Source organism: Vicugna pacos, chromosome 3, assembly GCF_048564905.1.
Source record: "Vicugna pacos chromosome 3, VicPac4, whole genome shotgun sequence".
NCBI lineage: Eukaryota > Metazoa > Chordata > Mammalia > Artiodactyla > Camelidae > Vicugna > Vicugna pacos.
In genome coordinates, this window is record NC_132989.1 from 117,312,982 (window position 1) to 117,337,767 (window position 24,786).

Sequence of the window (24,786 nt, forward strand, 5' to 3'; positions counted from 1 at the left end):
AAGCGTCTCGCTCACAGAGGCACTGCTCGCCCTCCGGCACATGCCGGTGCTGTCTCCTGTGTGCAGAGGAGAGAAGCAACAGGTCCTACTGCACAGCACGGGGGGCTATATTCAGTGTCTCGTAGTCACCTGCAGTGGAAGAGAATCTGAAAACGAGTATACGTACGTTCGTGTATGACTGAAGCACTGTGAGCACACCAGGAGCTGACACAGCATTGTAAACTGACTGCACTTCAATAAAAAAAAGGCCCTGCTAATGACAAGCCATCGGCTGCCGAGAGCTTCGTGTCCCACACCAGCGTCCGTCAGTGCCCAGGCCCTGGGCTCCCCACTCACCCCAACCCTGCCCCATTTCAAACGGACCACGCGGGGATGCTGGCAGCAAACCAGCTCCTACCAGGCCCTCAGTCTTGTTCCTGCATGTCCCAAACCCTGCACACCCATCAAAACCCACCTCCACAAAGTATGAGAGGCTTTGAGAACAATCTGGGGAGAAACATGTTACCAGGGGAGGGCTCGTCACCATCCTCAGTCACATGGGGTCCCCCTGCAGGAGAAAGCTCACCCCACAGGACCAAGTTTAAAACACAGGACCAAGGAGCAGAGACGGGCAGAGCAGGCTGTGCCAGCAGGAAGGAAGGAGAGGCCGGCACAGTGCGGACACGTGCACGGCCCCTCGGAACGGAGCAAGTACCCAGGTGAGCACTTCTAGCTGCCCCCAACCTCCTGCTGCATCCGGGTGAGCCCCCTACAGACCTGACCGACTGCATCAGCATCTCTACGACCCTCATCTGTTCTGGAAAGGACCCCGGGCTCCCCTGTCCCGGGGAGATGCACTTACTTGTGTCCAGACTCGTGGGCGATGGTGAAAGCCAGTCCAAGACCTGTATCTTCATTAATCGTGCAGCTGCGATATTTACTACACATTCCACTTATGGGCGCGAAGCCTGCAGGACACAGAGACCCAGAGAACACACAGGAGCAGGGTTGCAGTAACATAAAGAAGGAGGGCGCATCGTATGGGTGCCTTTTCCTCTGTCCTTTAGAGAAATCTGTCTCCCATCTTTGTCAGGTGAGATATGAATCAGGAAACCCTTGGACAATCATATAAATGGCCCTTAATAATGTGGGACGAGGAGGGGGCTTGTCCTTTCTCTGTGAAAACCAGTCCACGGCTCTATGTGGCTTTCAAGTCACAGGTCACAACTGGGGTGACGTTGAAAAGGGGATTCCCTACAGATGGAGGAAAATTTCTGTCTTTTTCTATAAACATCTATGTTCTCAAAACCCCCCAAAAAAGTTTTGTAGAGAACGAGTGTGTCAGGAGGTCCCCAAGGCTGCCCCGGATGGAGGATTTGTTCACAGGACTCACATGTGTCATACTGGTGGGTGTAACTTACTATGAATAAAAGGACACAGAGAAAAACCTGCGGAGGGCACAGCCCATGGGGGAAGCCGGGGGAACCAGGTGCGGGCGTCCGGGCAGACGCACAGTGGGGACCTAACTGCCCCGACAGGTGGACGCGCTGCCCAACAGGAATGCTCGTCACAGACACAGGCTTGGGCTGGGAGCTGGCCACACAGCAGCCCTCGCCTGGCACGGCCCCAAAGCCCGGCTCCCAGGAGGACAGTGGTGTTCCACGGAAGCCGCGGCCTGCATACAGAGCAGGCCAGCGAGCCGCGCCTGCCAGGCGGGGCGGTGGGAACCCTCGCGTCCTAAGTTCTCAGAAGCCCGCAGGGCCAGCCTTGTGCGCAGGCCTTTCTGAGAGCAAGCAGCCAGGACTCACCCCTATGAAACTGAGTCCTACCTGGAAGTTTCTGTAAGAAAGACCTTTCTTCCCTGAGCTCTTGGGAAGAAACAGGGAGTTAGAAACAGGTCCAAGAGAGCTTTGGCCAGTGGCACCCCGGGCTTGACACTATTTGGAAAAGTATAAAAAACTTTCATTATGTTGTATTTATTATATTATATTTATACTATAGTTATTATAGTGTAAAATGCCACCAAGATACGCTGAGCACTGGGAACGTGTTACAAACTGCTAAGATGAGATATTCGCGAGCAGTGGGAATCGAGGACAACAGCATCGCGGTCACGCGCCTGCAGTCGTCATCGATGTGCTGTTTCTTTCATGTAATGAGACACCCTTGAAGCTACTGACACATCCCCACAACTGGAAGAAGAAATGGAAGGAAGTCTTTCTTCAATTAGATGTGATAGGAGCTCCTGAACCTGTGAGAAACTGTTTCCTAGGAAATAACTGATTTTGGTGAATACACACATCCTTTCACATCTGGCCAAAGTTCACAGAGGGAACGAGTCTATTTCTCATGACCGCCCGTGGCAGCGGCCACCACTTGCGGATTCGGGGTGAGGGCGCAACTGCAAAACCACCCAGGCCCCAGCCCGGCGCACGTGGAGGGCCTCACCCAGAGTGTCGCAGGGCTCATCCTTCCAGGAGCATATATCCAGGCCGGTCAGCAGGATGGCGTGGTCGTGGCGTGCTCCGTCCTTCCCCACCAACCCCGACTGCCACTGGCAGAAGCTGCTTAAAGTGTGGTCTGCGTGGTGGCTTATCACGAGCCCTGGCTACCAGGACAGACCGAGGGAACAGAAGAAAACATGTCGTCATTCAGTCGTTACTTGCAGACTGGCACTCACTTGGATTTCAAATACACAGGTGGATCTGAACGGCGTCTAAACTAATGTACCCGTTTAAATAGTAACATCCAAAGGAGGGTGTGATATATGAAACCTGTATGGATTCAGTGTAGACAGTCATTTCTCTAATTCCATACAACATACAGGTGGGATGTACTTGCTGACTCTGAACACATTTCAAGGACCCAAGAACAATGACTTCTATGCCTGGCATTTTTGCGTGCAAAATCTTTATGAGACAATTTGCAAAACCATATAGGGCAACAGAGTCACTTATAGGAGATTTTGCACATACACAGAAACACACCTGGATAGTGTTTATTTCATAACCAAGTTGGATGAGATTTCAAATTTGTAATTCTTCTAATAGTATCACAGAGTTAAATGAAGTCACTTTCCTTGAGAGGCACCATGTTTCTGAGAAAAGGCAGCTCAACCCACAAAGCTTTGTTTCTAGAAAATTGGCTGGAACTAGAAGGAAACTATAGAGACAACATTCGACCTTATCCACCGGCACCAAGTTCTAACAGATCAGCCGTGAGAGAGCAGAGTGAAGGCTGCCTGAGCTCCCGGGAGATGAAGAATCTGAGGGTGGCAGGAACGTCTCCCAGAGCTGCCAGATGAGTTCTTTAAACCCGATTTAGAGCTGTGCTATATTTTTCTCTGGATGGTCAGAGAAAACCAGGTTAAATACCTTGATTTCAGGGCAACCAACTGTTTAAAGCTTTCATGATCAAAGGGCTGTGTTGAAATTTTGTCTCTTAGTCACTGAATATGTTTTCTCCTTAAATGTTTATTTTGTCTTTCCAGAGAGTCAAATGCACCTAAGCTGAATGCTGTGCATCGACCCTGGGACATGCCTCACATTCTTCTGCTAGTGATTTCCAGGAAAACTGCATTCATTAAAGTGAACACAGGTGTACGATCAAACGATAACCTTGCTTATTCTCTGCAGCTTGGGTGAATGCCAAGGTGAAAGGTTTTAATACAAAGAATAATTAACCTGTCACCTGAGCAGCCCTGCTGGTTCAGCACTCCCTCCCCAGGCACACGCTCACGAAAAGACAATGGAGTTGTAGCTCCCTGATTATTTGGGCTAGAAACAGGCCTGCCCACGAGGGCCCCACCCTGCACTGAGAAGGGTAGCACCCCAGCATGTGAAAGTCTGAAGTCACCTTCGATCTGATGAATGACCTTAGATTTCATCTAAAAAAGTATTTGTTTTATAAACAAGACAATGGTGGCTAACAGGAGACCCTGCCACGACGTCAGCAAGGGGGTACAGGAGGCATGGCGCCTGCCTCGGATCCAGGCTTCACTCCCTGTGTCCGGTCAGCCATCAGTCTGGGGCAAAACAGAAGGGAGAGCCCTTTCTGGCTAAGATGCCCCCTTACTAATGCTGCAAAGTGTTCCCATGAGTCCTCACTGTGACCTGAGGTGCCCCTCAGTTCATCCGCATAGAGGTTCCGGAATGGAGGCAAGACAAGAGTCTTTTCCCCACTGCTACCAAGATCCAGCATAGTTTGGAGTCTTGTGCACAATGAGAGAAATATGCTGGACATCTTAGAATCTCTATGGAAATAAAATCCTGAGACTGCAGGTGGTGAGGGTCTCTCGGATCGGTCTCAGCAGGTGGGAGGTCACAGAGCACAGCAGTGCAGTGTCACAGTGTGATTTGACTTCTGGGTGGCAGGACATTTTCAGTCTTCTAACAAGACACCAAGGGGCCCACTCCACCTCCATCCTAAATCCTCCCAGGGGCTGAAGGCATGTTTTTACACTTTCCATTTGTAGTGTGTTTCCCACTCAGATATTTAAAGTAACTCCTTTATTCCATTTTCTAATAAGCCAATCAAGTGAGTATTTCTTACTACTCCTGCATGAACATCCCCCAAAATATCAAATAATCATCAAAGGAACTAACAAGAAACTCACTGTGTTAGACACAAAATATTAAAACATTTTTGTCCCCAAGGGAAAGAGAAGTAAAGGATCCATAGAACAATTATATTCAGTAAAACAGAGCATTATTTTGCATTTATTTTTCCCGGAAAAAAAAAAAAGCGCCGCTGGTTTCAAGGGGAGAATACCTGTTCTTCTTCTAGAAGAATCAGACCTACGACCACGATATTGATGTTTCCTCCGATTGTTCCATCTTTGAACAAAGCAGACACCTGAAAAAGAGAGTCCGCGTCAGTCCCTGGATGAGGTCCCCTATCCCCGCAGCGCTCGGCCCGGAGTCCACGGCTGAAGGCCAATCCCGTGTTCCTCAGTGACGTGGCAACGTTGCTTCTTACACTGCTACACAGACAAGTGTGTGACTCTCTAACAGCCAATTCCATCAACTGTTGGATCCTTGTCACTGGTGCCTGGAAGTACAGTACTGAAGTTTAGGGAGGAAGGCTCCACTCCTTATCAAGTATCAGTGAAGAGCTTACATGGGAAGTGTCACTGGAATAGAAGGAGGTTTCTTTGTTTGTCTCATATTGATAATACACAAGCGCGCAGTACCCAAGCTCTCCTAGCAAAAGATTCCAGAAGCATAAGAGACGTTTTGGGACAAGACCAAGAGGAGACAAGAAAGAGCAGGAAAACAACATGGAAAGAAGGTGACCAAGGCTAGGAGCAGACGTTAGAGATGACAGTCACGGTGGCAGTGAGTGATCACAGTGGCATCCGGGGTGATGAGCGAGGCCAGGCCGACAGTGGAGGGAAGTGATGGGGAGTGACCCGACACCAGGGGGCAGAGCTACTGAGAAAGCTCTGCAGAACAAGGGCGATCCTTGCACAAGGTGGAGACGTGCACTGGTGGCCGCCTCCGTGGGACCGTCTCCCTTGGGGTCCTGAGAGATCGATCATAAACCACGAGGGTCCAGCCGCCGAAAACGATGCCAGCCATACCAGCCCTGCCGAGTCAGGGAAAAGAAACACATCCAGGGGCACTCCGTTTATCGAGGGGGAATGTAAAACATTTTTAAAATATTGTCATCACATGTATTTTTAGAAACACACTTTGGTGGCCCAAGATTTTGTCCTCCGTTGTGTAGATTTCACTTAGGCGAAAAGGGGCTTGGGTACCCCTGGTCTCTATTCAGTAATTATCACAGGTGCTGAATAGAGACACGGCCACCTTTCACCTGCACTGATATTCTGAAGGGTGTCCTGTTTCTTGTTCTTGTAGATAAAACAATGTACATTCAATATTTGAACATTAATATTCCTAAAATGGTGGGTATTTCTATACAGCCACCTAAAATCACACATAATGCTGCCACGCAGGTTTCTGCACCCAAACGTCTCAGCGTCCTCGCACAGATTTCCAGTGAATGAAGACGTCGGTAAACTCGAAATATGTTACCCGGTTACAGACAGGGTCAAATTGTCCGTCCTCCTAATTTTATTCTCTGAAGGTCTGAAAATGGCTTTTCTGATTGGAGGATAGTAAAAGGGGTTGTCACAGATAAAATACTTCTTGTGTTCGAGACACAAATCCACAGAGAGAGTAGATGTAAAGCACACACACGCTCCCCGAGGGCGGAGTCCCGCACGCGACCTCCACGCGCACGCTCCGCACGGGCGGGGCTCCGCACGGGGCCTCCACACGCACGCTCCGCACGCTCCCCGAGGGCGGAGTCCCGCACGCGACCTCCACGCGCACGCTCCGCACGGGCGGAGCTCCGCACGGGGCCTCCACACGCACGCTCCCCGAGGGCGGAGCTCCGCACGTGACCTCCACGCGCACGCTCCCCGAGGGCGGAGTCCCGCACGCGCCCTCCACGCGCACGCTCCGCACGGGCGGAGCTCCGCACGGGGCCTCCACGAGAAGGCGGCCCCTACCATGTTGAGTATGGTCAGGACGTAGGTGGTGATGTTTTCGTGGCCGTGGTTTTGCGTCATCTTTCTGTCAACCACCACCAGCGTCTCCACGTTCAGCTCTTGGTGCCGGTGGGACTTGAGGAGGGAGCGCCTGTGCCTGAAGCCGGCCCCGTACTCGTCGGGCAGGGTGAAGAGGTCGTCCTCGGGAGGCCTGGGCATGTCTGCGGAGGGAGGTTGGAAGAGGAAATGAAAGGCAAAGCTGCCGCGCAAACCCGGCGGTGGAACTCGTGATACAGCAGTTGGATTTGAAAACCTTTATGAAACTGTCGACTGACATGAAATGCACGACCTGAAAGTCGAGAGTTGCGTTTTACCCCGCGGACGTTTCTGAGGACTCGAGTCTGGATGACAGCCTCCCAGGTCACTCTGAGGGACTGCTCTGAAGAGGCAGGGAGGGGCCAGGATATGTAGGAGCTTTTACAACAGAGACGGTAGTTGGGACATCAAAAGATTACTCTTAATTAAAGGAAGCCAGACATCTCAAGTTAAGGAATTCAGCGCTTCTCTATGTATGGAGGGTCCAAAGTTCTGGGCTCATTGAAGTCATTCCTTTGATGAGCACCTAGCTATCCAGGGCCAGTCTCCTGTTCTTTCCCATCCTGAGTCCCCTCACGGGCACTGTTGTAGGGGCTGCAGAGGCCGGGCAACCTGCTGGTCTCCATCCCGAGTTCCCTCGGCTCACTGTCACGGGTGGTGATAGCGGCTGATGACTTGGTGGCCGCGCTTCCTTTGTTTACTGATACAGCTAGAAATATTTTTCACTTACAATACGAACCATAAAATCCCTTTAAACTGTGATGCAAATCTTACGTTAAAGTGGAACACTAAATTTAAATAAAGTTTGCATAGTCTAGATGTCATGGAATTCACGGTTGTGTGAACCTTTGTATAAATTTGTCCTGATTGAAAACAGAAAGAGGGTCCCTTTGGCTCTGAAGTCCTAGCATCTAATAGCACAGCACTCAGTGACCGTGAACAGCGGGTCTGTGGAACAGGCCCCTGCAGAAGAGTTACTGGCAAAGCGGCGACACTGACGATTACAAAAAGGAGAGCCATCTTACACTGTGTTCTAAGTGGAAGCCTTATAAGACCGAAGAATTTTTAAAGTCGCTTCTCATGTCTGGACGCATAACTGGTTTGTGTGTAGTGTGTCAAGTGAGTTATAAACTGATCAAGACAGACAACCTCACTGCAGGGCTGGATTTCCTAGAGAGTGTCATAAACGTTTACCTAATGTAGCGCGAAGACAAAACGTCCTCCGTCCTCCTGGAGTAAACCATTTAAAACGAGATTGGGCATTTAGAGTCAGTGAGTTAACACTGGGTTAGAAAGGACGGTTTAGTGCATGCCTCAGAAAATGTGGTTACAATCGTTTCACATGAAAGTAGACTTTAAAAGACCCGCTAAATATAGCACTAGGTCAAATGCGATGCCAACTCTACTCACGGAACACGCTGCTGGGAGATGCCGTCCTGGGTGACTGGTACCCAGGCCCTTGGCCTTTTATCACTCTTTGCTAAAATGCTTCCAAACCCAAATGAGCCTTTTGGAGGATAACAGTGAAGTTTAACAAGCACTCATCATGCACCGTTTACATCAATGCAATTTCCACAGACGTGGACTCTACCCTAAGAGATGTCTGTGTGTGAGTCACTCAATCTCTACACCAGCCCTGGGTAGGAGTGAGGCCTTGGAGGTTCAGGACAGAAACACAACTTTCTTGCAGCCTCTCCCTAGAAAGCGGATTTCAGATCCGGCAGTGTGGTCCCAGAGCCCTTAGTCTTAATTCCCTCGGTGCTGTGAATGCAACATATTTCCAGCCACATAGTAAACACAGGACGCTGCAGCCTTCAAGTCATCAGTCGCTACCGCCACTCCGACAGTGAGCAGAGGGAATTCAGGACGGACACCAGCAGGCAGCCTGGCCTCTGCTGCCACCCCCACGGTTCCCCTTGAGGGGACTCAGGATGGGAAAGCACAGGACACTGGCCCCAGACAGCTAGATGCACATCAAAGGAGTGATTTCAATGTGCCCAGACCTTTGCACCTTCCCATACACAGAAAAGTACTAAATTCCTTAACTTGAGCTATCTGGTTCTCTTTAATTAACAATAATCTTTTGATGTCCCAACTACCTGGTCTTTGTTGTAAAACCTCCTATATATCCTGGCTCCTCCAGCGCCCGGGGGAGCAGCCTCTTAGAGTGACCTGCAAGGCTGCCTCCTGGGCCCGAGTCCTCAGGAAGTGCACTGAGTAAAACTTAACTGTCAGCTTTCAGGTTGCGTGTTTTATTTTGGTCGACAGTGGAAAAGTGTGTGCAGGGTGAAAGTGAACACGGCAGCCTCCCAGGCCCCCGGAAGGGACAGGGGCAGGAGCACCAGGGGTGGGGATCTTACTGGCTGGGCCTCCGACAAGCCCCTCAGAGCAAGCCAGACACCCCTCAATAAGGTACTGCAGCATTTTCCCCAAACTTGCAAGTCCCAGTTCAAAACCCATCTGTGAGTTTAAGCAAATCAACCTGCCTTTGTCTGCCCTTTTCCACAGAGAAATGCCTGAACACACAGAAACATCTTCCATCTTCTGAACCAGAAAATAGGGAAGAATCTTTGACAGAAGACCAGGACTTCTCTAGGGAAGTCCAAAGCCTCATAGACAACATGGAAATATCCTGCACAGATAATGGGGGCCTGAGAATTAAACTCTCAGCCGGGAGGTGATGTGGGTCAATTCTGCTAGCACATGTCCCCAGCCACTGGGTCGAGGGTACAGATCTGCCATGTACCCGGTAGGAGGGGAAAGAGACTATGGCAAGTCAACAGCACCAGACTGACCACCGAAGTTGTCCACCAGCAAGAGGTATCTTATGACACTTTTCCCCATTTTTCATAATTTTGTTTTATTATGAAAACAATGGTGACATTTTCCCATGTTCTAAACACAAAACTTATTGTTCAATTTAGCATCTTTTTCAAATAACTGCCTCTCATCAACCAACCCCCACTATCATGATTCTGAAACACTTCTGGAGGCAAATACACCAAACACATGTGCACGTGTGCCCTGCAGACACAGCTGTGCCCTAGGGCTACTGGCCTGAACGACTCTGGTCACCTCCAGATAGGAATGAAGGAGGGGCCCATTCATTCCAGAATCGTCAGCACTGCTGGATTTCTCAGGGCCACTAGAGCATTGGCTTCAGGCCCTGGTGTGACCTGTCAAAGAGGACAGCCCTGCCCATCTTTCCTGCCCAGATCCAGATGCTTGCTCAACTTTCTGTCCCCAGCACATAGAATCTGTCCCTCTCTGACCACGTCCTCACCAGGAGCTCTGTGGGCACCGTCCTGGCTCGGACCTTCTCTCTGCCTGGCCCCGCCCCTCCCCGGCCCCGCCCCTCAGCCCCGCCCCTCAGCCCCTCCCTGCCCGGCCCAGTCCCTTGGCCCCTCTTGCTTGAGTCCCACCCCTCCCTCCCCTCCCTGGCTGGCCCCACCCCTTGCCCCTCCTCCTGCTTCTCGCTGTCGGAGCTGCGTCAGGGAGCTGGTGCTGGGGGGGTCAGTGTGCCCTGCTGTGACGCCCACTCAGCCTGTCTCCCTGACCTTCTCAGCCTCCTGTCCCTCTCCTTGCGCTCAACACGGTGCTTCCTGCTGCCGCCCCTAAGACCCAGCTCATTATCGGTCAACTTGGGTTGAGTTTTTCAAGTCCGTTTGAATGTAGCCTGAGACTTTTCTTTATTGGACGATATGAGTTTAGATGACACACAGGTGCTGACAGTTCAACAGAACTTACTCTTTTGTCGCTGATGCCAAGTGATTCCGGGCCATTCTCTCTGCTCCGCAGCATTTACGGGCCCCGCATGTACCTACCCCTATGTTAGGGTGCTGGGCCCAGCAGCCAACACCAAGCAGCAGAGAAAGATGGGGCTTGGGGAACATGGGCTTCCCAGAGGCTCCTTGGGAAAGTTTTACCAAATGAAGCAATGCTTACAGCGAAAGCTGAAGGAAGTGAGGAAAAGTCTAGAAAATACTGAACTCCTATTCCTGAGTTTGTGACAGATTCTTACCTAAAACGTAAATGTCACATCACTTTCTAAATGTTCAGGACAAAACAAAACAGACTTCAATATAGCCTTGGTGATAAACTGCAGGTGAATTATGTCATGGGTGCTCTGTCTTCTGATGTGGTGGAGTGAAGTGTGTAAACCTGCACGGGGATAATCACCTCACCAGGAAAAGCGTGTGTGCTTTCATAAATCTAGACCTCAGAAATATAGAATTACTGGGTAGACGTGCCAGGGTTCTTTTGAAGACATTTGGAGGATTTTGCGCTTCCAAGCACTGTGTCATTTAATTTGCAGGGAACAGCTCTTAAAAAAAAAAATCTACCCATCTGCCATGGAGAGACGTTTTATGCAACGTGCAGGTGATGGACGATATGTCTCTGGAATCATCGCTCACGTTTAGCAAAGGCAGTCAATACATTTCAGCGGGAGGGCAGGCTACTTTGAAGAAAATGAGACACTCTACCGGCTTACGTGAATGCCCGAATCGTTACGTGCACAGAAAGAATCGCCCTTACATACATTTCTTGCGTCTCCCACAGAAATGCTGCTTCTGGGGGTGCCCGAGGCGGAAGCCGTGGCTCAGGGGCTGGTCCTCGCCGTGGAAGGGGCGGCGGTTTTCCAGCTCCCACCGCTTCTCCATCCTCACGGCCTGAGGGGCCCCCCGCGCCCGCGGCTCCGTGGATCGCTTGTACAATATGTGCGAGGCGGGCGCACCCCCGGCCGCGGCGTGCAGTCTCCCAGCCAGGTGCGCAGGCAGCGGCTTCAAGAAGTAATCTGCCTCCTGAGTTCTTATCATGCCTGACTGCAAAGAGAGAGAGGGGGAGAGAAACGCGCATCACTGTTGTATTATTTGCTCACAAACATGCTGTTTCCCCAGTAGCAGCGCACGCTGAAAGGGCAGCCGTGGGGCTGAGAATCCGGCATCCCGGAGCCCCTTCCATCAGCATCCTTGTCTCCAGAACAGAGAGCGCGCGCAGCATGCTGAGGTCGGTACTTTAAACCAAATAACAGAGGAGAAAGCGCACACCCAAACCCTAGGTGTGAATATGGGTGTGCTTTGGTGGGGGACAGTCCCAAATAAAGAGATAAAATTATAATCCTCACATAGTAACTTGCAAAACTATTCAAACTTAAACATAATGTGACACTTTCTATAAAAGTGCAACTTAACAAAATTAATCCGGAATAAGGCACCAAAGAATTTCTTTGGGAATCAGGGAGGTCTTTCTTGGCAAGACATTTGGTAAATAGGGAAGAACTGACTTTATAAAAACACGAAAAATGTCTGTACTGCGTAACAGACAATGAACGTTCAACAATGATAAAAATATCTTAAAGGAATACAAATTAAGAGACTGCTTTTTACCTTTTAGGGTGACGGGTACTTTTAAAACTTGCAATTCCTCAATATTGATAAATATTTGTGAATATATATTGAATCATTGTGTGTAATTGTATAAAATTCAAGTATAACAAAAAATAAGAAAAGAAATAATTTAAATGTGTACCAATTAATTCAGGGTAATTTTTTAAAGTTGTATTTATATATGTGGAGTGTTGCATAACCATTTAAAAAAGGTCAGCTAATTAGGTACTGATGATAATCATAATAAAACTTTTTGTGTGTGAGTTCCTAAGACTGTGGTCAGCATTTTCTATGTTACACTTTATTTATCACTCACAGCAGTTCTGTGAGGTGGGTATCATTACGCGCCTCCTTTAATGGGTGAGGAAAAGAAGGAGGGTGATTAACAGTTTCAAGGTCACCTGAAAAGAAGTATAAGGATTTGAACAAAATCAGAATACCTTCAAAACCTGTAAGTATAAGGCTCAGGCTGTAGGGTTCCCAGAAGTTGTTAAAAGTTTTTAAAGTGTTTAATAAAGTGTCTAGTGTGATCCCCCATGTGTTCGCTTTTATAAGGGTGCCTCTACACTGAAAGGTCTTTCCTGGAAGGGCTGATGAGAACCTGCTGACGGTGGTTATGTTCAGGGAGGGAAAATCGAGGAGCAGGGATGCAGGAGGGGACTCCACCTTCATTTCTACATCTTTAGGCATGACTCAAGTCTCTAAAATCTGTGTGCATCCTTGCTTTAAAAATACGAATGGCATTGCTGGATCGTGGGATTACAGGTGAAATTTAAAATTCTTATAAGTGTTTTAAAGTACCTTTTTAATTTTCGAATGCAAGTAATCACTTATATAGAACTATCCAAGTATCACTGAGAACTCTTCAATACAATGTTTTAAATGTGCTGATTTTTTTCAAGGCTTTCGTTCATTTGGCACACTGATTAGACACTTATTAAGCACTCAAAGACTCTGATGCTTGGGCACCTGTCCTAAGTGTGCCTCTGATTCAGGAGCCCAAGTCTGATTCTCCTTCGGGGGCGCTTCATGCCCCTCACTGCCCGTCAAAGAAGATTCTGTGGTGGGCTGAGTGGTCCTGCGGGAGTCTGAGGATGCGTGCAGAGTGGGGTCACAGGCATGGGTAGACACTTCTCAGATCTTGGGAAAGGGCCAGCGCGACTCTCAGGGATGGTGGGGGGCGCGGGTTGGGGCAGAGAGATAAAAGCAACGGGAGCCCAGGCTTATCATGTGTTCAGAGATTGAGCACTGGACGTTGTGTTCCTGCTGACGGAGGGGAGGGAAGAGAGGTCACCTCAGTATGTTATCAATGAAGCCATCAGCACCACAGGGGGTAGACCTCCCGGGGTCCAGATGCCAGCTTGCAGTGGAAAGGGAGAATACTTGGAATTCATGTCCTGGATTGAGGTGGAGGAGGAGGAGGAGATGAGGGGGCGCTGTCATGCAGTGGATGACCATGGATGACCCGGGAAACTTTTTGGTCTAGAATTCTATGAACTAAACTAGGATAGCTAATACTTTAAAGTCTGCAGTTCTATCAAGGAAGAGCCAAGTATGGAATTAAATAATCGCTAAAGCAGGATGTGTTCAGCCTTGTGTGATAACACCACCCAGGGAGGTTCTGCACACTATTAGTGGTAACTAGTTAGAATGTTAAACTAAAAAAAATTATTTTTTGCTTAAAAAAACCTTTTCTGATATGCAAGCAATTCCTTGCTTTTCAAATAACTCTTAAAAGATGGCCAGCTTCACTAAGTTCTCCAGAGGAAGGTGAGGTTGAGCATTCAGTGTGAGCCTGGGGGACCCCCAGAGAAGAGATGAGTCAGACACCCCGCTTTTACCATCGATTCCAGCGTTACCATCTTCGGGGCTCTGGATGATTTCCTCATCCCTCCGTGATGCTATATCACCGAGGAGACGGATATAAAGACCGCCCCTTGCCATGAGTTTGTAAGACTTAACAATAACATATTTTAAATACATAACCTACAGAAAACGACCGACGAGATCTGCTGCATGAATGACACCAAGAGTGTCAAATACCATCATTCACCCCGATGACCTCTGGCTCTCTTCTGATAATGCAGGCATTTCTGGGGGATTTTTCACGGTGCAGAATGAGATCCCTCTGAAGCCCGTGTTCTGGTGTGCCCCAGCACCACCATCACCCCACACACGTCCTTGCTTCTGGCCCGCAGCCTCACTCACCTTTTCTGGCTTCGTCCCCTGAAACACTTGCATTCTATGACAGCTGTTCCAGACTCAGAACCGCCCCCTACTTTCCCTCAGGTTCAAGGCTACATCCTGGGTGGCCCAGAGGATCAGACCCTCAGGCAAGAATGATCCGCCACAGCTGGAGGAATTCTGAATTTTCATTAACAAAGTAGTCAAGTGTTAGGCTTGTTTCCTTTATAATTTAGTCTGAAGTACAACATTCTATATTTAAAGAATCCCCAATGTCATTGACTACATAGAGCATACTAACGGGGAGGCTGATATTTTGCTATCCCTTGATAATCAACAGAAAATGACAAATGCAAGAAAAAAGCGACTCCATTGTCTGGCTGCATTACTAGTTTGCAAGCTTATTTAAATGATTAGGTAAATCATGGGAGATTAATGTCTTCTCCTTATCAAAGGTTTTCTTTACTGAATCAAGAAGATTTACTCCGAAGCTCATAAAATGTCTGGCAGACACCTGCTCGCAGGAATCATGGGGAGGTCGGCTGGGTGGATTATTAACCAGACTTCAGAAACGGCCAGCGTCCCCCAGCCGGTGCAGGGGAGCTCTCCAGGCGCCTGCATCTCTCTCATCTCCAGTTCTGTAAATCATTGGACACTGGGAAACTCAACACTCATACTGCATTTATAAGAGAAGAAAGAGTGTGTGCCGTGTCAGTGCTGAGAAACCTGCTTCTGGCAACACGAGTAAAGAAAATACTGAAGCTTGAAAGTATGATGCTTACAGTATTATATCTGCTGTTATTCACACTTGGAAGTTGGTAGATTCTTATCAATGGCTATCTGTTTATAAAAGCTGTCCATGAAAGTTGCATGAATCAAAAAATCAAATGAGTATCAGAAAGAGGTAGATAAATGCCCAACCACCGAGCCTGCTTCTCCTGCAGGGTAAGAGATTCCCCACTGAACTGGCTCGAAGCTTGTCTCAGGTGACACCAGAGAGCCAACCATCAATCAACACAGGGAAAAGTGATCTGACTCTCCAGGAGAAACAGGCACTTCAAGTCTCAATTCATTTCATTTTTATGCTATTCCTTTGTCATTTCCCCAGAAGTGTGATTTGTTTCAGGAATATTGTCCTAGTTCTAGTCTTCCTAGTGATGTTTCTGAAACATAAAACAACTCCACATTTATATAACTTTTATAATTACTTTGTCTCGGGTACCAGCCATGTGGCTGCGTGTTTTGCTCTATTATTCTTATCCTAGAAAAGGACATATGAAATGAGAATTAATATTCTCATTTAAAGGAATGGGACATTGAATGCAAAAATTTGCCCACCATTGTAGAGCTAGGAAGTGGAGTAGCTAAGGTTAAAATTTAGTCTGAATTGCTCCGATATACACACCCTTGCTGCCCACCATGTTGCTTTTTTACGGCTATGATTGGCACGTACCCCTGAAGAATGACACCAATGATAGTGGTCATTGAGAGTGAACCTGAGTTAGTTGTAAATGTATACTGAAACTCTAGGGCTAAAAACAGTTTTTAAAAAGAGTAAAAACAAAACTATAACTGATACGCTAAAGGACAGAAAATAGAATAACATAAAATGTTAAATTAAGACCATAAAAGGCAGAAAAAGAGTAGAAGGGAAAAAACAAGAATAATGAACAAGGGCACCAAAAAACATTAACATGTGCAGTAGCTGTTACTTCAACCACATTAACTTGGAATGTTAATGGTCTAAACGCACCAGTTATGAGACAGAGATTGTCATGGGTCAGGAAACATGACCTAAATATATGCTGTCTACAAGAGACTCACTTTAAATATAAAGACACGTATAAATTAAAAGTAAATGGATGCAAAAATATACCATGATAACACAATCAAAAGAAAGCAAGAGTAGCTATATCAGTTTCAGACAGAGCAGATGTCAAAGTAAGGAAAGCTATTAGGAATTAAGAGGCCATTAAATAATAAATAAATAAAAGAGTCAGCTCTTTAAGGGGACACAGCAATTCTTAACACGTATGTACCTAAGAACAGAGTGCCAAACTACATGAAGCAAAAACTGATAGATCTGAGAGGAGGAATAGGTGAATCCATGATCATAGTTGGAGACTTCATCACTCCTCTCACAGAAATGGACACCTTCAGCAGGCAGAAAATCATTAAGGACACAGTTAAACTCAACAATGCCATCAGTCAGCTGGACATAACTGACTTCCAGACCACTTCATCCAGCAATAGCGGAACATACTTCTCAAGCTCGCACAGAGCATTCATCCAGATAGACCACATTCTGGGCCATAAGACACACTTTGACAAATTTAAAAGAATAGCTCTCAGAACACAAGAGAACTATATTCAAAATCAATAACAAAAAGATAACTGGAAAATCCCTAAATAAGTGGAGATTAGACCACACATTTCTGAATAACACGTGGTCAAAAAGAAATTCAAAAGAAATTTTAAAATATATTTTGGCATAAATTAAAATGAGAACGCAACTTATCCAAATTTGCAATGAAGTGCAAAGAGGGTAATCTATAATATCTGAGGCAGATAATACAAAAGAAGAAAGATCTAAAATCAGTAAGGTAAATTTCCAATGTAGGAAACTAAAAAAAAGAAGATTGAATTAAATATAATATAAGCAGAAGAAACGAAATAATAAGAATTAGAGCATAAATCAATTAAACAGAAAACGGGAAATCAGTAGAGGAAAACCGGAGAAACCAAAAGCTGGCTCTTTAAAAATGGCGAGATGTGCTCACGATGCACGTGGAGAAATTTGAAGTCCTGAATGCTTTCCTTAAAAAAATACAGAAAATAAGGCAACCAAGTATTAACTCAAAAGTTTTTTTTTCTTAAATGCAATGAATGACCACGTAGAAACCAGAAAGAAGTTATTTTAAAAATTCAGAATAAATGAATCAGTAAATAGAAAAAGAATGTGCTTATTAAACTGAAAAATGTCTATTAAGTCCAAGATCTGTTTTTTTGGACCAGAACAGACATACCTCATGAGAAAGCAATGAATATGAAAAACAGTCCAGAACACAGAAAACCTAGTGGGACATGGCAGTTATTTAGAAAGGGAGATCAAACTTCTCTTGGAGAGTAAATGTCACTTCAGTGTGTATTATTTTTCATTAGTAAATTTTGTGGGGTTTTTTTTTTTTTAGCTTTTCAATTTTATGACATCTTTCAGGCCAATCTAGTACAAGGATTTAAACCTCTGTTAGAGGAAACCTTCTAGGCAAATGCTGTTCAATACGGTGGCCACTGATTTTAATTAAAATTGAAGGCAATTAAAAATTCAGCTCTCCAATTGCTCCACAGTCACATATGAGTATCCAAATTCAAGTTTAAATAAATTAAATTCAGATAAAGTTAAAAATTCAGTCTTTCAGTTGCTCAATAGCCACATGTGATTAGTTGCTCCCATATTGGACAGTACAGATATTTCCACTGTGGCAAAAAAATTGTATTGCTCTGGAACAAATCTTTGGAAGCTTACTCCTTAAGACTAGTATGCTAAATTCATGAGAGTTTATGATGATATTTGTCCACAATAAGTAGTATATATCACACAGTTAGGAACATTCTTATAAATCACATCCATTAGCATCTTTATCAAATTTGACAGCTAAAATATTCAGAACCTGATGTCCTAGACTGATTGCTTAGTAAGACTGCCTTCGTCACCAAAATATCTGTACTAAGAATAGCCCAAACTTAAATTCTCAGATCCTGTATCTCTCTGTACATTTTCAAGACACAAAGACAAAAACTTAAGCAAACAGTCATCTAGTCAAGGCATTGAATATACTGTTGCTGCTTAACATAATCAAAACGGCATGGATTAAACACTCTAATGGATTTCTTTACAGAGTTGTGTAACATTTAGACAAGAATTTAATCCCTTACTGGAGGAAATTGAGTCCCTCACATCCAAGAAATGTGTAGTATGTTGTTCATTCATTCATTCATTCATTCATTCAAAGAATATTCATTAATTATGGGCTGGGCACTCTTCTTGTCAATCCAGATATAGCAATGAACAAAACAGACACATACATCTTCCCTTGTGAAGCTTAAATTCCATCATAGGGTTGGGGGGACAGAGAATAAACAATATGCATAATAAGATGTAAATCATAAGAAGTTAAAATTCAATGTGTCAGTTCTTCCCAACGTGATCAACAGATTCAATGCAATCTCAATCAAAATTCCAGCAAATTATTTTGTGGATGTCACCAAACTGATTATAAAGTTTATATGGGGACGTAAATGACCCAGAATAGGTAACTCAATGTTGAAAGAGAAGAAGAAAGTCTTAGAAATGACATTAGCAAACTTCATGACTTACTATGAATCAACAGTAACCAAGAAAGTATGCACTGGAGAAGGAACAGACAAACAGACCAGTGGAACAGAATAGTGGGTCCAGAAACAGACGCACACAAATATAGTCAACTCATCTGCGACAAAGGAGCAAAGGCAATACAATGGAGCAAGATAATCTTCCCAACAGACCATGCTGGAACAACCAGATGTCCGCACGTGAAAAAATGAAACTAGACTCAGACTTACACCTTTCACATAAATTAACTCAAAATGAATCATAGGACTAAATGTAAAATGCAAAACCATAAATTCCTAGAAGATAACAAAAGGAGACGCTCTAGATGACCTTGGGTTTGGCAGTGACTTTTTAGACACAATACCAAAAGCACAATCCATGAAGGAAGGAATCGATAAGCTGGACTTCCCTGAAATTTTAAATTTCTGCTCTGTGAAATATACTGTCAAGAGAAGGGGAAGACAAGCCACAAACTGAGAAAAAAAGATTTTCAAAAGACACATCTGATCAAATACTTTGATCCAAAATACACAGAGAACTCTTAACACTCAAAATAAGAAAACAACTCAATGGAAAAATAAGCCAAAGACATGAGCAGGCGCTCACCCCTCAGAGAAGACATCCAGATGGTACATAATTGTGTGAAAGGGGTTCCATGTCGTATGTCATCAGGGAAGCGCAAACTAAAACAATGAGCTACCACTACAATCCTGTTAGACTAACCAAACCAACACCACCAAGTGCTGGTGAAGATGTGGGGCAACATGAATTTTCACTCACTGCTTGGGGGGGATCCAGAGTGGTGCCAACAGTTTGGAAGACAGTTTGGAGGCTTATTACAAAACTAAGCAAACTCTAAAATCCACCAATTGCCCTCTTTGGTATTTAATCCAGAAGAGTTGAAAACTTTATATCCAAACAAAAACCTGCACAAGGATGTTTATAGCAGCTTCATGATTGCTAAAACTTGGAAGCAACCGTGATGTCCTTCAGCAGGTCAATGGATAAACTGCGGTGCCTCCAGGCAATGGAACATTATTCAGCACTAAAAAGAAATGAACAATCCGCCATGGAAAGACAGGGAGGAAGTGTACGTGCATACTACTAAGTGGAAGAAGCCAACCTGAAAAGGCTACGTGCTGTGCGATGCCAGCTACACCACTTTCTGGAAAAGGAAAAACAACGGAGACAGTAAAAAGAAAAGAACTGTGGTTATCAGGGGTTAGCGGGGCAGAAGGTGTGAACAGGCAGAGCATGGAGGATTTTTAAGGCAGTGAAACTATTTCATATGATGCTATAATGGTGGATACAGGTCATCGCACATTTGTCCAAACCCATAGAATGAACAATACCAAGAGTGAACCACAATGGAAACTATGGACTTTGGGTGATTACGATGTGTCAGTACAGGTTCATCGACTGTGAGATGTGTACCGTCTGGTGGGGGATGTTGAGAATGAAGGAGGCTGTGCACGGCACGTGTGGGGGGCAGGGCCATATGGCAACTGTACTCAGTTTTGCCATGTTTTGCTATAAATGCTCTAAAAATAAATTCTATTTAAAAAAGTAACTCAGAATGAAGCAGAACACCAGGAATGCAGAAAAGGGGTTTCAGTTTTAGATAGGGGTCGTAGGCCTCATTGAGAAGGTGGCATTTCAGCAGAGCCCTGAATGGAGGAGGAGCTGGCTGTGAGGATGCCAGAGGGAAGGCTGTGGGCCAGACGGAGGAAGCAGCCACTGCAATGGCCCTATGTCCCTACGAGGCATCAGCCAATGTTATGTTCTTTGCAAAACATCTATAGGTGATATATTTACCAACTAATAATATTAATAATTCATCAGGGCCTTGTTCAAACTGGACAAACTGGGGGAGGGTGTAGCTCAGTGGTAGAGCACATGCTTAGCATGCATGAAGTGCTGGGTTCAGTCCTCAGTACCTCCATCAAAAAAACCAACTGGACAGACCCTTGGAAATCTCTTCCAGCCCGTCAGAGGGAGGGGACACGTGAAGCTTCTGGGCTCATCTTTGTTCCCACCTCCCCCTTCTCCCCTTGAGGCTATGTTTACCATCCGCCACTTCCATGCTTGCCCTCCTTCCAGTGTTTTCTCTCCTTTGTTGGAGGGAAAAAAAAAGCATAAACCAGATCACTAACCATGTGCAACCTCACCGTCGCATCCCTGGACTGGAGAATCCAGTCCCAGGAGCCTCACGCTCCGGCCTGTGTTGATTTCCGTCCAGGCTCTGCTCCTGCCGCCACCTCCCCTGAGGCTCAGGACACATCTGCCCCACCAGGTACCCCTTGGTTCCCGAAGCACTCCGGCAGCCTTCGGCTTCAGAGCCTTGGTGCCCTCTCATCCTGCATCCTGCACGCGCGTCCGCTGGCTCCACTGGCCTGGCTCTTTCTCACTGTTCAGGCTGGAGCCGCAGAGGGAGGGGCGCGGACTTGCTCACCATCGTGCTGCTCTGGGTGGCGGAGCAGACGCTAACCCCATGCCGCGTACCGCGGGGATGCAGTGGCCAGTGGTGGCTCCCGAGGCCCCAGCCCTGGCTGCAGGTCTGACGCTGCCCCTTGTCAGGGTGTGTGTGCCTACAGGTGCACATGGGTGTGCGTGTGTGCGTGTGTCCCAAGACATGTCTTTGCCAACAGGAAAAATCTATTTCCCTGGCTGACTGTGCAGATTAAATGTACACACTTCAAAGGTGGCAAAAAAAAAGTATTTTGATGATGTTAAGATCTCAGGAGATATTTTTGGAGACTGAGGGCGGCGCACGGAAAGCCGCAGGCAGAGGAGGGGCAGTGTCTGCGGGACCTTGTGCAGCGTGGGAAACAAGGCCCAAAAGACCGAGGGCGGCTCGGGAGAGTCACAGCAGAGCCAGCACAGGGCCAGCCACGGCGGGAGGCGGTCAGGGCAGAGGAGGGGGCCACGTTGCCAGGCGGGCGGGCACACGTGTTTCTCATCAGAAGCCACGGGTCCCCTGCGTGTTGTCACCTGGACCTACAAGCTGTTGCTGAAATCATCCGCACACACTCGATCCATCCCGGCGGGGACCCCGTGGCACCCTTCCCTCCGGCGGGGCAGGCTGCTGGCTCCAGGCGCACTCTGTTATGAGCTCATCGAGCTGACACTTAGCTCATGAATCAGCTGTTTTTCTGTTTAGCTGTGTCGCTGGGGACGCCTCTGCTCCCCTCTGGTCTTGGCGGTGATACCTAGTCTCTCACAACAGTGCCCTTTAAGCGCCGGGTTCCAGGACAGCCACATGGTATAGAAATAGATGAACAGGTGTCTATCGTATTAGTATCGATGGCATTCACTTACCGCTTGCCCACCCTGCGCCGCCTCTGTCCCAGGAACTGGATACCGTCTAACCATCGGTCATCTCTGAGCAGAGCTGCAAGGCGGGGATCAGCAGCGACACTTTTGCAGGTAAAGAAACGGGGGCGCTAACAGCCCAAGGTCCATCAACTAGGGAACAGATAAACAGTGGCGCGTCCTTTCAGCGGAACACCCCCAGCAGTGAAAGGGGTGCAGGGCTCACGAACACGCGTGAATCCAGACACAGCACGCGGAGCGGCCGAGGCCGGAGCACAAGACCCCATGCCGTCCGCACCGCGTTGACTCCATTTCTGTGGCGTGCCCGGAGGCGGCAAGCCGCAGACGCAGGCAGCGGAGTCCTGGCTGCTGGGCTGGGCTGGGGTGGGGGGCGACTGCCGGGGCGACGGGAACCGGAGAACTGGACTGTGGCAATGGTTGCCCAGCTCGGTGCTTCTACCGAAATAAAACCGAATCGTGCACTTTCGGCTGTGAGGTTCTGCTATGCAAATTATACCTCAGGAAAGCATTTACCAAATAAAACAAACCTGCTAGCTAAAAGAATGGCACGGATGAACTTACTTACAAAACAGAAACAGACTCACAGACATAAAAAATAAACTTGTGGTGGCCAGGAGGGAAGTGGGGGAGGGATAAATTGGGAGTCTGGGATTTGCAGACACACACTACTGTATGTAAAATAAATACACAACAGGGTCCTACTGCACAGCACAGGGAGCTACATTCAATACCTTGTAATAATCTATAATGAAAAAGAATATGTATGTTTATACGTATAACTGAATCACCAACACAACATTGTAAATCAGCAATATTTCAATTAAAAAACAAAACACAACCCTGAGATTCCAGAAGTGGGGCCTGAATGAGGGCGGCCGCCAGGGCTGGGCTCCCAGCTGGCCGATCCCCCCACACCCTGAGGCTTCCCGGGCGCACAGCACGGTGGAGTCGCTCAGACACGCGCCCTAGGAAACATCTAGCCTGACAAGCATCACAGCCCGGCTCCAGGGCCCCCTAAAGGGTCAGGTTCCCCGCCAAGGAACACAGAGGCCAGCGGTGAAGCTGAGAGCGGGCAGGCAGCGGGGAGCCAGGACCACAGCGTGCGTGGAGCTGCCTTCGCCGGGGTCCTGGGGGACATCGCAAACTCAGTACCGGGCGCCTGCCCAGTTTCATTCCACCATTGTCACTGATGCCGGCGCTAGAGATGATGGAGATTGGAAGTCAGTTCTCCTCTGTCTCCTCCCTGCTGCCCTGGACCAGGCGAGCCACAAGGGAGGGGCGTGAGAGTCTCAGCTGCGGTTTCCCAGCTGCAGACACACAGGAACTCACGCACTTCCCTGAAGGAGGCGGACAGGTTGAGGGTACGTTTATGGAATCTGTCACCCTGTCATATCCAGCCATGATTCTCAAAACTTTCTGTCCATGAGAATCCCTTGGGAAACCCACGTCCCCGACTCCCGATGCCCCCGCGCGTTCTGAGGCAGCAGGTCTGGGTGGGGCTGGTGACCGCGTGCTTGTCGGATGAGATCCACAGGCCCGACCCCGGGACACACCCAGCGTCTGCGTCTTCAAGGCCAAGGCCGGTACACCCCTCCACACCTGGCGCCTCACTTTCCAGCCCTGCGCTCAGACCCCGGTGGGATGACAGGACCCTGTCAGGTATCTACATGTAGGGGACGACTTGCGAGGACACAAGTCAACTTTGTATGACGCTTGTCATAACTAAGTTCCCTTGTTTTCCAGCAGGTGGACGTCAGACACCAGTATCAATCTGCCCTCATAACAGCTTTTGTAACGAAGGGCCTGGAGGGGGTCATCTCTACCAACTCTCGGTGTTTGACACGACTTCTGCTACACATGGAACCTTCCAGGCAGTTCCTAGAAACATCCGTTACTATGGACACCAAGTCTGACCGTTCACAGATTCCAGCCTCAGTCACACATATGACTGCATATCCTCTCCCACCAGGGGCAGAGCCCCGAGGGGATTATAAAAGTTATGGCCCAGCCTGTTTCCAGACTGTTAGCTCAGACTGTAAGACCATTATAACGTGGCAATGCACATTCAAAATGGTCCGTCTTAGTATGCCTCCTTAATAAGTTGTCATCAAGAACCTAGGCGGCAAATACCACCTTTGTTTTTTGGTAGAAATAGAACATTGAAGACACTAGGACAAAATCCGTCCGTAAGAATCCAGGGGGCGTCCCAACAGCATCCTCTCTAGGAGACAGGTCCCCACAGAGAATGCGGGCAGAGCCGTTACTTCCAGAGGGACAAACCCCCCCTCAAAAAAAAGCAAGACAAACAGCAACAACATAGAAGGAAAAGAAACCAGGCCACGGGTGGTTCCTTCCTGAGATTCACAGCCGGTTCCTCTAGGCCACCACGTGGCACTCAGCTCTTCCTTCTGCCAACCAGCGAGGAAAGGATTCAGTCTCATGAAGGCTCAGAGAAAAGCCACCCCAAACTTGCTTGAGGTCGGCTTTGTTCTCCTCAACGACGGCCACGAGGACAGCCCGGCATCACAGATTAAGCCTGTGGTCCCGAGAGTGGCCCTAACAGCTACCTGAAACCATGCGAGCACAGTTAACTGGATGCGACTGCAGATCCAGCTCCCCGCTGACTTCTCACTCCAGTTCTCTCCACCACCAAGCAGCCCCCGACGCAGGAGAGGGCCACCGGCACTGTCTCTCCCATGATTGTGCTCAAGAAACATTTGCTCCTGTGCTTCAAATCTTCCCAGAGCCAGTCCCCTCCTGGAAGAGCCCAGCAAAGGGGTCGTCGTGGCTCAGCCAGACCTTCACATCCTTGAGAGTTTTTGTATACTTTTTCAAAGACAGTTTACCCTTACAGAGTTTGTCGCAAAGACAATGGAAGACGGAGAGCATTCAAGGGCCTTCAACGCTGTGTTATCCAGCAACTCCCTGGTGTTTTCTGA

At 47.6% G+C, this 24,786-nt stretch overlaps 1 protein-coding gene across 1 annotated transcript in view; it reads right to left on the reverse strand.

Moving 5' to 3' along the window:
* The window catches only part of ADAMTS16 (ADAM metallopeptidase with thrombospondin type 1 motif 16), a 153,569-nt gene that overhangs the window by 104,708 nt on the left and 24,075 nt on the right, over nt 1-24,786 (reverse strand). Inside the window, exons 4-8 of the mRNA XM_072958938.1 lie at nt 11,112-11,394; nt 6,497-6,696; nt 4,750-4,833; nt 2,428-2,587; nt 842-947 (exon numbers count right to left, since the gene is read on the reverse strand). Of these exons, the coding sequence (XP_072815039.1) occupies nt 842-947; nt 2,428-2,587; nt 4,750-4,833; nt 6,497-6,696; nt 11,112-11,394 (833 nt within the window). The remainder of the gene's footprint in view (nt 1-841; nt 948-2,427; nt 2,588-4,749; nt 4,834-6,496; nt 6,697-11,111; nt 11,395-24,786) is intronic.